Genomic DNA, 13,925 nt, shown 5'->3' with positions numbered 1-13,925 from the left:
TTCAAAAATTATTTTCCATTTTTAAATATTTTTCATTATAGCAAGGTAAAATTTGATTCATAGTTGCCTTGCAGTGGGTACACAGGCATGTAAAGAAGACCTTATGTATTCTACTCCTTTCCTTTCCTTCCTTCTTTCATGCAATTTTATAGATTAGGATTATTATTTTTATACCATCTTGTATATTTCAAATAAATCTGATGCAATACCATAAGTTGAAGCACATAATGAGAAAAAAGATTTTTGTACTAATTGCTTTGAAAATATCATGCCTTCAGGCAGCAATACAAAGTGATTTGGGGGTGGGGGTGGAAATAGAAACACTTCTCAAAAGATGTCGCTTTATGGAAGAGGAAAACATGTTTCCAGTTCATTGAATTATGTATTATTTTAATCCTTATATTTCTAATGCATAGACTGGCTCTTGAGTGCAGATTTCAAGCTGTTTTGAAGTAAGCGTCTATTACCATACAGTACATTAGACGTTTGAATGTGAGAAACAGTTTCCTAAAATTCAAGTCCTGAGAAGCATTAACCCTTTCTCCATCCATCAGACTGTATGAAGTTTACATCTCTTAAAAATTCAATTTGCCAGTGGTTTATGGGACCTCTGCTCTAACGAATCTTGGCTATTAAATGACATGGGTTTAGGTTCAAAGAACTGGAACCACAAAAGCTTTCAAAACAGTTTCCTGTTCAAGATACATTGTGAGGAATTCATAAACCTTTGGTGAGCTTCCTCACAGAGGGAAGAGCATATAGACAACATTATTAACCATTTAAACTTCCTATTCAACTGACCTGGTAGTGTGCTTTATGCTTATCTATCTATCTATCTATCTATCTGTCTGTCTGTCTGTCTATCTATCTATCTATCTATCTATCTATCTATCTATCTATCATGTCAGAAGCAATCCAAGGGTACAGTTGTAATGTATTTAAAAACACAAGGCCAAAGGGGAATCAAAATTCCTACTAACTCCTGAAGAAATCAGCACAACTCCCAGCAGGATGGGGAGGTTTGGTGACAATGAAAAGGAAGAAGAAGGGGCAAAGCCAAGTTATATATCCCCTTGATGTGTTCCTCCCACCTGTGTCATGATACTTAAGGTTAGAATGACTCCTTTTCTGCTTCCTTGGTATGCATCATGAGATTCATGGATTGGTGCTACTTCAAACTACTTCTGTCATCATCTGCAGCCTGATTATTGAATCTGATAACTTAGAATTAGTGAGGAAAAAATATTTACTATGGATAGAAATATAAATCAACTAAAATTAAGTCTAAGAATATACTATATTAAAATATGATGGGGGGGGGGAGTCACATCCATACAGGGAAGTATTTTTGGTTTTGGTATGATTTTATATTTATGCAAATAATAGAATATACAATTATATCTGTAGTACATTTTTAGTAGAGTTTATTTGTTTAGTCTATTGACTAAATAACATTTACAAAAAGGAAGGTACTTGAAACTTACATAGTAATTTAATCTCATAATAGTAATTGAGTTCAAATATATAATAATAATAATAATAATAATAATAATAGACCGGCATCATAGCTAACAGAATTCAAGATTATCTTGAAGAAATTAACATCTTGCCAGATGAACAGAAAGGCAAGAAATGGAAAAGCAGGGGCACAAAAGACCAGTTATTAATTGACAAAATGATTCTGGAGAACTGCAAAAGCCGAAAAGCTAATCTTCACATGACATGGATTAATTACAGAAAAGCAGTTGGATCATCAAGTGCCTAGACACCATCAGGATTTGTTAAAAACATTGGCACTTTTATTGAAAATATGATGAAGCACTGGAAAACTGAACTGTTTGTTGGAAATGAAAGTTACGGACTTGTCAACATCAGGAGAGTAATCTTCCAGGGAGACTCATTGTCCCCACTGCTTTTCATCATTGCCATGATCCTTCTGTCAACAAATTACAAAAAACAAACCTTGGCTATCATACATCCAAGAAATCTCACAAAATTTTACATTTGCTGTACATGGAAGACCTGAAGCTGTATGGGAAAACCAAAACTGAAATCCAGTCTCTGACTAACACTGTCCAAATCTTTAGCACTGATATCAACATGGAGTTTGGTTTGGACAAATGTTCGACAGTGGCACTGAAGGGAAAAATCATTGAAAGTGAGGGCATAAATATGCCCAATGACCAAGCGATAAAGTGTCACCAGCCAGAGGCCTATAAATATCTGGGCATACTACAGCTGGACAACATCAAACATGAACATGTGAAAACTCTGGTCAACAAAGAATACATTCAAAGGGTCAGAAAAATTCTCAAAAGCAAGTTCAGTGGAGGAAATACCATCAAGGCCATAAACACCTGGGCCATACATGTCATAAGATATACTGCTGGCATCATAAACTGGACGCAGGCAGAACTGGACAATTTGGACAGAAAAACAAGAAAACTCATGACCACTCATAATTCACTACATCCTCGCAATGATGTTGACTGGCTCTATCTGCCTAGAAAGTCTGGTGGCAGAGGACTTTTACAAGTAAAGCAAGCAGTCAAAGAAGAAAAACATGCCCTGGCAGAATATGTAAAGGAAAGCCAAGAACCTACTTTAAATTGAAGTCAATAATCAGAAACTTTTCAAAGCACAGCAGACAAAAAACCAGTACAAGAAAACTGCACTCCAAACCAGAGCTGACAACTGGCACAACAAAGCATTGCATGGGCAGTTCCTTGACAAAATTGAAGGAAAAGTTGACAAGGAGAAGACCTTGTTATGGCTCATGAATGGAACCCTGAAGAAGGAGACAGAAGGCCTGATTCTTGCAGCCCAGGAGCAAGCCATCAGAACAAATGCAGTTAAGGCCAGGATTGAAAAATCAGCTGATGACCCAAAATGCAGAATTTGCAAGGAAGGTGATGAAACCATAGATCATATCCTCATCTGTTGCAAGAAAATCGCACAGACAGACTACAAACAAAGACATAACTCTGTGGCCCAAATGAACAGGAACAGCTCAGCCATTATCAAGACCTCAAAATTGAACTGCAAAGGCTCTGGCATAAACCAGTACAGGTGGTCTCCGTGGTCATTGGCACACTTGGTGCCATGCCAAAAGATCTCAGCCAGCATTTGGAAATAATAAACATTGAGAAAATCACGATCTGTCAACTGCAAAAGGCCACCTTACTTGGATCTGCACGCATCATTCGGAAATACATCACACAGTCCTAGACACTTGGGAAGTGTTCAACGTGTAATTTTTATACGAAATCCAGCATTTAGATCTCATTTGCTGAGACATGCTGTGCTTTTGTGTCAGTAAAATAATAATAATAATAATAATAATAATAATAATAATAATAATGAATACCATAAAAATACAATCCAAAGCAGAAGAGAAAACTGGTGAAAGAAGGCTCTTCATGGATAGTTCCTGGGGGAAAATGAGAGCCAAATTGACAAAGAAAAAACATGGCTGTGGCTCACAAATGGAACTTTGAAAAAGGAGATGGAGGGCCTGATTCTGGCAGCCCAAGAACAAGCTATTAGAACAAATACCATCAAAGCCAGAACTGAAAAGTAGATGACAGATCCCAGTTGTAGACTCTGCAAGGAAGTCTTGCAATAGATCACATCCTCAGCTGCTGCAAGAAGATCGTGCAGACAGACAACAAGCAGGGGCATAACACAGTTGCCCAGATGATTCATTGGAACTTATGCCACAAATACCATCTGCCTGTGACAAAGAACTTGTGAGATCACAAGCCTGAAAAAGTTACAGAGAATGAACACATCAAGCTACTCTAGGGCTTCCTGATTCAGACTGACAGAATTTTGGAGCACAATACCCTTGACCTCACAATCGTGTTAAAAAACCAAGTATGGATCATCGATGTTACAAACCCAGGCAACAGTAGGATTGAAGAAAAACAACTTGAAAAGCTGACACAATACGATGATTTAAAGATCAAACTGCAAAGACTGGCACAAGTCAGTAAAGGTGGTCCCAGTGGTCATCAGCACACTGTGTGCAGTGCCTAAAAACACAATCGGCACTGACAAAATGACCATCTATCAGCTGCAAAAGGTCACCCTACTGGGATCTGCATGCATTATTTACCGATACATCACATAGGCCTAGACACTTGTTTGCTGTGTACCAATCTTGTTGTGTTTCAAATAATAATAAACTTTATTTATATCCTACCACCATCTCCCCTAAGGGACTCAGGCGGCTCACAAAAGCACTCAATAGTGCAAACATATAAGTGCAACAAGGCACATAAACGAAATAATAACACTACACTATTAGTACAATAATTTCCTCCCATTTTTGGTCAAATTTGCAAAACTACATTTAAAAACCTTGTGGCTCTCTGGTTGATTTTAGTTCTACTACACAAATTTTTCTCCTATAGTTTTTTTCTCCTATAGTTATCAAAATAACCCACTTCTTGGGAAACTTGGAATTGATACAAATATATTTATCTCTATGCCATGCATGGGAATAATACAGCTTTCTTCACCACTTTCCATGCCAGAGCTGGTGGAAGTGCATATGATTCTCTACTCTAGACCCTTCAATAAAGTTTACATTTAAATAATTGTGTGTCAGTGTGTTGGTATCTCTAGAACCCAAAGGACTGAAATTTAGAGGGAGTGAAGATTCTTCCATATTACAATTCCAGGAATCAAGATTGCACCATATAAACTTTACTGGTGTAAAAAGTACCCAATACTTTCGATTAGTTAGATTGTGTGGTTAATTCGCATTTTACATATTGTTGACAGGAGGTTATCTGGTAAATTAAATGTGAGCCGACGCAATTTGCTTGGGGCAACTGATCCTCCCTCTGATTCTTGGCGCAATTAGCACCATGTGAATTCTCATTTTTTCAGTAATAAATTCATTAAAAACCATTCCAAAGAAAGTATAGCTCATAGATTAGAACTAACTTTGCTTCAGTATAAATCAAAAGAATCAGTGAAAGATAAATAAATGCATGAAGTTGTATAGTCAATTGATCTTGAAATCAACTAGCCCAAAGGCAGTAACCTCCATGGTCTCAGTTAGAAATATTCCAAATTAGTGATCCTTTGAACTGGAGGTCACATTCCTAGAAAAGATTACCCAAGGTATGTTTTAGCCAATAGCCCTCTTTTATTAGGATAAAAGCACTTGCACAGTTTACATTGTAAAGAATTTTAAAATCAATATTACAACTTATCATGAAAATTAAAAAAATCCCATGCGCAAATAATTGTTAGCATGCACAGAATTAACTCTGTTCCATCCAAATACCCTGAACCAGAATACAGAGGTCAGAATAAAAGTAAGTTAAAGTAGAATACACTGTTCCTATATCATGACATATTTTCTGACCCCAGGAAATCCCAATATTCCTTTAATGGACCGATGCACTGACAACCAGAGTAATTTGTTTCCATTTTGCAGTTCATGAAATAAATTGTACTAAGTGACTTTTTATCATTTTTTCTAATAGGATTTTAAAATATTCCGGTGGAAAAACCAAGGTCATGTGGGAAAAGTTTTTTTTATCCCATCTTTTTTGTGATTATCTATTTGTTTGCCTATAGAAAGAACTGTGTGTGCTAAGTGGCTAAATTGTCTGGAAAACTGTTTTCAACAATATAATAGAATGACTATATTGTAGATCTAGTTTTATGTGATTTTGAATAAAACCTTATTTTGTAAGTGTTGGTGGGTTGTAGATGTGCCAGTTAATGGATAAGGACAATTTGAGAGTATATCTGTATTGATCATGTGGATAGGTTCAATTCCCACCATGACTTCACTGCATTATTGAAAAAGATTTGACTACCTCCATTCCAACCAAGAAATTGTACTTTAATTTGAATATTGATGCGTGTTTTTTTCCCAACAGTCAACCCAGGAGATTATTTTATATAAATCCCAGGCAAAGTACAATAACATTGGAGCTATGTCTATCAAACACTTTTTCCTCTGAGATTTCAAACCTCTGGAACAAGTAATAATTGATAACCTATACACATGCTTACACACGCAGACACATTCTATGCAGGACCTGGAAAATGATTTCTACTTCATTTTGACATGAAGATCCAGATGTGTTCTAACACCATAGCATCACAAAAAATTGAAGAAACTGTCTTGTATCTCTTTCCTCTGCATGTCATTGGTGCAGGTGTTTTCCACTCTTAATTTCAAATAAACCTCTATGAATGAAGATATTTTCTTATGATCTCATCATTGCCTTTTGCTTATTTTTTACTGGAATGCTATCACTCTCAGTATTGCTCCTGAAGCTGCAATGATGTGTCAAATAGAAGATATTAGATCAGCAATAAGCATCTGATGTTGGCTAAAATCTTATTTTGATGAGCTGTCTCTGGTAATAAGATGTGGAAAAGATGAAGGAAAATCTTGGCATATGTGACACATTTTTGAGCAGAGTTATTTTCAAAACTACAGTCTAAGGTTCTTCAAGCCTGCTTTGAAGTGTCAGTATATTTGGAACACAATTAATTGAGTGGTCCTGATAGATTTATTTCATATTCACTGATAAATGGCACTTTGGAAAATTGGTGTGCAATCTATCCATAGCTGGGAATTTGTATTTGAATTATTATAGCAATAGGATGCCTGTTAGCTATCAGAAGACATAACACTCATACATAAACTGTTAGATAATATCCTTATATGCATATGAATTCTTACAAGCAGACATAAGTAATAAATGGTTTTGTGTGTTTATTCCTCTTGTGTATATGGCAAATCAACATGAACACATTGATTCAGTTTAAATATTTTAAATATTCAGCTTCAATATTCCATTAAAATCTCACAGATGCTTTAAAGAAACATTGTTCTAAATCCAAATTGTAAGTTTTGATTTCCCAAGTTCTCAATGATTCAGTGATCTATCCTAGTGTGCTGAGCAATTAAATGTCGGTCATTGGGTTGGATAATGATTTAGTCATACTTAATATACCCAGTTAGAAGGGAAAGAACTGAATGCACTTGAACACAAATTAATTTACTGTTTGAAACTCCAATGTTGTCTTCTTTTCTGTCAAAAGGGGGCTCAGTTCCTCTGCATTTGAATGACACAGAAATATAGCACTACTATGAGCCCTCTGGCTTTCTAAAATGAATTGCTCTTTTTTTCTTTAATTCTAGGATGAAGTTTGTCCTAAAGCTGAAGGAGATGAAATTCAACGGTGTGTCTGGGCATCTGCTGCTAATGTGAAAGACAAGTTCATATATGTAACTCAACCCACCTTAGACAGAGTACTAATTGTTGATGTACAGTCCCAGAAAGTGGTGCAGGTATGTGTTCATAATAGGTAAAATACTATTTACTTGTAAAGTGTAGAGAAAATAAAGCAGAGAGGACAACCACTAAGTTTTTATCTTTATATGAACTGCATTTTCTCATGGAACTCTGTTTTCAATTTTGTTGGACTGGACAAAGCATCATGAACTTTTAAAAACAAGTTTCTCAAAAAAGGACAGAAAGAAATTGAAACCTGGCCCTTAGCCACAATGTGGTAGGTAGGAGAAGAACATACAAGCTGCAAGGAGATGTTTATCCATGTCATATCAGAGCTGAACCTGAAGAAGAAAAATGGGCACTGATGCAGTCTCTTTGAAAAATGTGAGACAGCAGTGAGACTTTCTTGCAAAGTATTTGGATTAGCAAGGCAGAAGCTGAACAAATAGTCCCATGTGGACAAGATTTAACAAAGAAAGGAACAGACTTGATCTTTAGAGAAACATATTAAAGTAGCTTCACTTATTAACCTTATCTACTTGTCCACATTCAAAGTGAGGGTCTTGTGGAGGAGAGACAAGACAGGGGACAATTTGGCAGGGGGCAATAATGATGCAGGAAAAAGTGGAGTTTGAAAAATGAACAGAAAGTTTTCAAACGTTCACATTTCGGATGCTAAAATTGTTAATTCTAGCATCCTCTGCCCCATAACAACCCTTGCACCTCAGTCTCTGACCTTACTTTGGTGAAAGCAAAATGTTGAAGAGGTGTTTTATGTGTGTTTCCTTGAAGATAAAGTGGAAGCATCTGTGTGCAAAGCGGGGGAGGAAAGTACAAATAGAACTTTGGTATCAAAGATTTATGATTTTAGAAAATAAAATATCCTACATTGCTCTGGGTCAGAAGGTTAAAGTTTCATTGTGGAGAAGAGGTATGTTGTGTGTGTGAATATATGTCTATGCATTTTTCAGTGTGTATATGAGTAAATACATGTGTTTAAATTCTCCCATATAGAGACATATATGTATATGATAAATAAGTTATATGTCTTATATACCAGTGTTACTAAAATTGGTGGTCTAGAGATCCATGCCAGTCACAGACATTGGCTACCAGTGCCTGCCTGATGAGTTTCCAAGCAAGTAAGAAATAACTGTATTCAATGAACACTGTTATGATGGTGGTACCTAGCACATTGGATGAAAATAATGATAGGTCTCTCACATCAGACAGCTTGGGAAGTGCTGCTATGTACCATAACGAACTATATTAGTTTTTGCTTTATTTATTATGAAGATATGTTTTAGAGGCTTTTCATCTTTGTGGGTGGGGGGAGATCAACCCATGTAGAATTTTCAGCAGTCTCTGGAAGGCTACATTTTGTTAGCACTATGTTTCTGAACTCTAATAATTATTTTTATTAATTTTCTGTTTGTGTTATTGTATGACTTCAAGTCATTTCCAAAATAAGGTAACACTAAAGACAACTTATTATGGAGCTTTCTTGAGAAACTGATAAATGACTAAGATCACTCAATGGTTTCTATGACTGAGTGGTGTTTTGGACTCCTCTCCAGAGTAAGAATCCAACTTTCAAATACTACATCACACTGGCTCTCTAAATTCAAGTAGGGAATGAGAAATTTGCACTTTCTAAAATATAAATGTAACTTTTAATCATTCAGGTGTTCTTCCAGTTCATGAATAAGCATTATCCTATTGCTAAAAATTCTGTCATCCTTCATAAAAAGAATGAAATTTGAAACTCATAGAATGTGTCGGCACTGCAGCTATTAAAAGTTTAAGCCTTGTCAATCTTCCCAGTGCTCTAAAACATCTACAATGTCACAGGAACTAACATATAGCAAACATCTATATGCTAACATATAGAAGACTTTTAATAAGTCTTGAAATGGAAAGTTAGAATTAAGATTGCTTTTATTTATAATAAAGCAATTCCATAAACTCATTCTGATAATATTATCTAAACTATAAAATAATGCTTCTGTACATTCTGAAGCTGAGAATTATAGTTTGGAAAGTGCTGAGTTCAGCCACACTTATCAGAATGCAGTGTAAGTAATCATTAATAAAAGATTCAAATATTCTACATAGACTACTTAGTTATATCTGCTTAACTAAGTATTGTCTCTTAGCTAGATGTGCCCAATCCATTTTAAGAGCCAGGAGCCTGATTGAGTAAAAGGAGGTATTTTCAACTTTTCAATAGACTTGTGCAATCCAGGTAAACCTTGATCCGTTTCAGTGTCCTGGATTTTGATGAGGACCCCAATCTGTTTTTCGAGGGCCTCCCAAATTTGGGAGGACAGAAATCCATTTTTGATCTGGGAAGCCAAAATATTTGTTTTCAATCCGGCCTATTGGTGGCATGGGGGGGGGGGGTTCCCAGGCTTAAGGCATGTGTTAAGGAACCTCCTTTCCTGTGATTCTTTCCCTTCCCTTTTTAAAGGAGACCTATGTTTAATGCAAGGGCTTAAGAAACCCCCTTTTTTGCAATCCTTTCCCTTCTCTCTTTAAATAATACCCAGGTTTAATACATGGGCTTAAAAAACCCCTTTCCTGCAATTCCTTTCCTTTTATCTTTAAAGGAGATCCAGGTGTAATACAATAGAAGAAATGAGTTTCAGGCAAGGGCTTAAGAAATCACCCTTTTGGGGATCCTTTCCCTTCTAGTGGCTGCTTTCCTCCCCACACTCCAGTGTAACTGAAGGAAACCAAAGCAGCCAGGTCTTCGACAGCTGCTGTTCTGTTGCAGCCGGAAAAAAAAAGTGGCAGAGCCCATAACATTACGGGCATCTGAACAAACCAAAATAACCAAACAAATAACATCTGTAATGAATCTGTGAACAAGCCTACTTTCCATTGGGGCACAAAAGCAATGACAACCCAACTGCCACCCACTAGCAAGTGATGCCGTAACTTGTTAATGCTTCCAAATTGTTGCAGCCTTACTTAGATTGGTGGAAACATCATCCTTATATTCTGAACAGAAGTTCAATAGACTTCCTTCACCTGATCCAGCCATTATTTCTGAAGGTGGGCTGGGTGGCATTTATGTAATTTTCATGGAAAAAGACATAGTATCACTGATTACAGAGCAGTTATGGCTCCATCACTGTAGATTATTAATCCATAACTGCAGTACATAATGTCAACTGTTATTTTTTTAACATATTGTATCCTATCAAATCTGGGCCAAAACAGAGTGTATGGTTCATAAAGTTTGCCTCATATTTGAGATAAACACATTATTTGCATTCCAGTGACTTCTGCTCCCAAAGTAGCTGTTCATGTCCCCAAAGGGAAGAAGTTGGTGTGGGGAAGGAAGGCTCTTTGCCTTGTTCTTGATGTTGCCTGACCATGCTTGGACATAGTAATTGGGGTGATATAGCCAAGAAGATCAGTGGTACCGGATGGTCCCAAGAGACAGGTGTAAGAAGTCAGTATGGTGCTAGGAGATGAAATCTCATGTCTGCTCTTCACATATTGAAAGTCATCACCTGACTTTAAGTAGTCTGCCTTTTTGAAGGCCTTAAAACTTGGACTGACAGAATCTATTGCTATTAGCACTACTCATTTGGATAGAAATTCTAGTAACAATATTCTGAAGGATCAACTATCAAAGTTAACTAAACACTTCAAAACATCAAGAACCTTGCATTTTATCAACCTAAGTATTTTAAGGAAAACAAAGAGGAAAACTGTAAATATTGTATGATTTTATTTTTAATGCTGTGATGATAGAATGTATTGTAAAATTCTAAAGCATTGCCTGCCATACAGGAAATATAATTTGTCTTTGACATTTTACATCTGAAATTTTGGCACTGAAGTATAACTAATATGAACTACTTTGGAAGTTTTTTAAAAAGAGGTGGCTAAGCATTACCTGTAATATCACACAAACAATTCTGATCTCCTTATCAAGAAAGTAATATGCTATGATATTCTTTTTGCAAACCCCAGGAGTTTTTCTTAGATTTAGACATATATATTTAAATATGTAATCCCTGTGTATGAGGCATTTAGATTCTCAGCTAGTCGAATTCAATAAAAGCTATTTATTTTCTCTTTCTATATTATTAAGATGCCTGAGCGTAGAAGAAATCAAATATGCACGTTATTCTGAAGGTGCACATCCTTTGTTCTCCAGTCACTTTGAAAAATGCACAACTGTTTTGGAAAACAACTCAAAATTGTTCTTCTTGGTCTAATAAGCACATGCATGCAGAATTTTAGGGGTCTTTGAGCTGCACTGGTTTAGAAGCTGGTTTAGAAACTACTAAAATCCACAAGCACGTGGACAATTTCAACAAAAATGAAGAAACCATGAAAATGCACACCAGAACACCAGAAACACCAGAATCAAGACAGTAACTAATGAACACCACCCAGACACAGGAATTCCTCAGGCAGCAAGCAATCAAGGACCAGTGAACACCGCCCAAACAAAGAATGCCTCCAGGCAATAAACAATCTAAGGGAATGAAGGTCTGGTTACTTCCAGACATATAGCCTCACTATTGACTATGCAATTTTCTCAGTTACTCGGATGATAATGAATGGATCCCACTCAAACACTTGCAACTCAGGCTTGCTAATTGCACCCTTCACACTTGGTCAATAGACATTGGTTCTTTCTCCCAACCTGGACATTCCACAGGCATATATAAACTTACTTTACCACCATCAGATCCTCTTAAGCTGCCAGCCACAGATGCAGGTAAAACATCAGGAGAAAATGCTGCTAGAACATGACCATACAGCCCAGAAACCATACAATATTCCAAAATGCATTTTCTATGCAAATCAACCATGTACAATATTTATTTATTTATTTATTTATTTATTTATAATTCAACCTTATATGCCACCACTCCCCTGGGGCTTGGAGCGGCTTACAAGAACAGGCTAAAATCTAAAACAATTTAAAAACAATTTAAAACAATTTAAAAACAATTTAAAAACAATAATATGAGAGATCAAAGGCCTGTCAAAACAGATATATCTTACATGCCCTGCAGAAAGCTGATAGGTCCCGCAAGGCACGGACTTCAGGTGGCAGAGTATTCCAGAGTGATGGTGCCAGTGCCGTAAAGGCTCTGTGTCTGGTTGCAGTTAGACGCAAGGTCTTGACACTGGGAATTTCCAATAGATCTTGGTCCTCAGAACAGAGGGATCTCTGGGGTTGGTAGGGGGTTAGGCGGTCCCTCAGGAACATCGACCCCAGACCATGCAAGGCCTTAAAGGTAAGTACCATCACTTTGAAAGTGATCCGGTGCTCAATTGGTAACCAATGCAGCTGTAGTAAGATTGGTGTAATGTGGCATCTCATTGGAATTCCCACAAGAAGCCAAGCTGCTGCATTTTGTACCAACTTGAGCTTCCGGATCACTGACAGAGGAAGACCAATGTAGAGTGCATTACAGTAGTCCAGTCTTGAGATGACCGTGGCCTGGATCACCATAGCTAGGTTGTCCCTGGACAGGTAGGGGGGCAGCCGTCTAGCCTGCCGCAGATGAAAAAAGGCGGTTCTGCTAACTGCAGAGACCTGGGCCTCCATCGTCAGCAGAGGGTCCAAAAGGACTCCCAGACTCTTTACCAATGATGACGGGAGTATATGCTTAGTTATGGCATTTTTTGCACATTAATGGACATTTTCATAGAGAAAAAGAAACCACTTGTGAATTTTGCATAGAATACATTCTGAACTGTGAGAATTCTCATTAGTCCAGGATTCTTTTCATGCTGGTTTCTCAGCACTTGGAGAATATGTTTTTCAACCATTTGGGGGAATGTTTTCAAATATTATTTCCATCCTTACATTTAATGAATCAGATATGGTAAGTCAACTTACCACTGTAAATCACAATGATACAATGAACTAGGACTCAAAAAGATGTTGTTGTAGGCGTCTACTACAGACCCCCAAGCCAGGAGGAAGATCTTGATGAAGTCTTCTGCCAACAGTTGACCAAACAGGCACAGAAAAGAGATGTAGTAGTCATGGGCGATTTCAACTATCCCGATATTTGCTGGAAAACAAACTCGGCCAAGAGTACAAGGTCCAACAAATTCCTCGCTTGCCTTGCGGACAATTTCATGGTCCAGAAGGAAGAAGAGGCAACAAGGGGATTGGCTACTCTTGATCTCATCCTAACAAATGCGGAGGACCTGATCGATGCGGTCGAAGTGGTAGGATCCTTAGGGGCAAGTGACCATGTGCTCCTGCAATTTGAGGTACAAAGGAAGGCCGAAACTAAGACAAGTCAAACCCGCATTTTGGACTTTAGGAGAGCTGATTTCCAAAAAATGAAGGAAACGCTGAGCAGCATTCCGTGGACACAGATACTAAAAGACAAGGGAGCTACGGATGGATGGGAACTTCTCAAGAGTGAAATACTCAAGGCGCAATTGCAAACCGTGCCAACAAAGAGAAAAAATAGGACAAGTGCAAAGAGGCCAGAATGGATGTCCAAAGAACTTCTAACTGTGCTAAGACACAAAAGAGACATGCACAAGAAGTGGAAAAAGGGAGAAATCACCAAAGAAGAATTCAAACAAATAGCCAACACCTGTAGGGAAAAGGTCCGCAAAGCTAAAGCAAAAAACGAGCTCAGACTTGCCAGG

The 13,925-nt window shown here is 37.4% G+C and overlaps 1 protein-coding gene across 4 annotated transcripts in view; it reads left to right on the top strand.

The window, feature by feature from the left end:
* FSTL5 (follistatin like 5) overlaps nucleotides 1-13,925 on the top strand; it is a 445,346-nt gene that overhangs the window by 393,772 nt on the left and 37,649 nt on the right. For all 4 annotated transcript variants that reach the window (XM_060778765.2, XM_060778762.2, XM_067468703.1 and 1 more), the window contains one exon: nucleotides 7,181-7,330. In XM_060778765.2, coding sequence (XP_060634748.2) covers nucleotides 7,181-7,330 — 150 coding nt within the window. The remainder of the gene's footprint in view (nucleotides 1-7,180; nucleotides 7,331-13,925) is intronic.

Source organism: Anolis sagrei, chromosome 5, assembly GCF_037176765.1.
Source record: "Anolis sagrei isolate rAnoSag1 chromosome 5, rAnoSag1.mat, whole genome shotgun sequence".
Taxonomy (NCBI): Eukaryota; Metazoa; Chordata; class Lepidosauria; order Squamata; family Dactyloidae; genus Anolis; species Anolis sagrei.
This window is presented reverse-complemented; position numbering and strand designations above follow the sequence as displayed.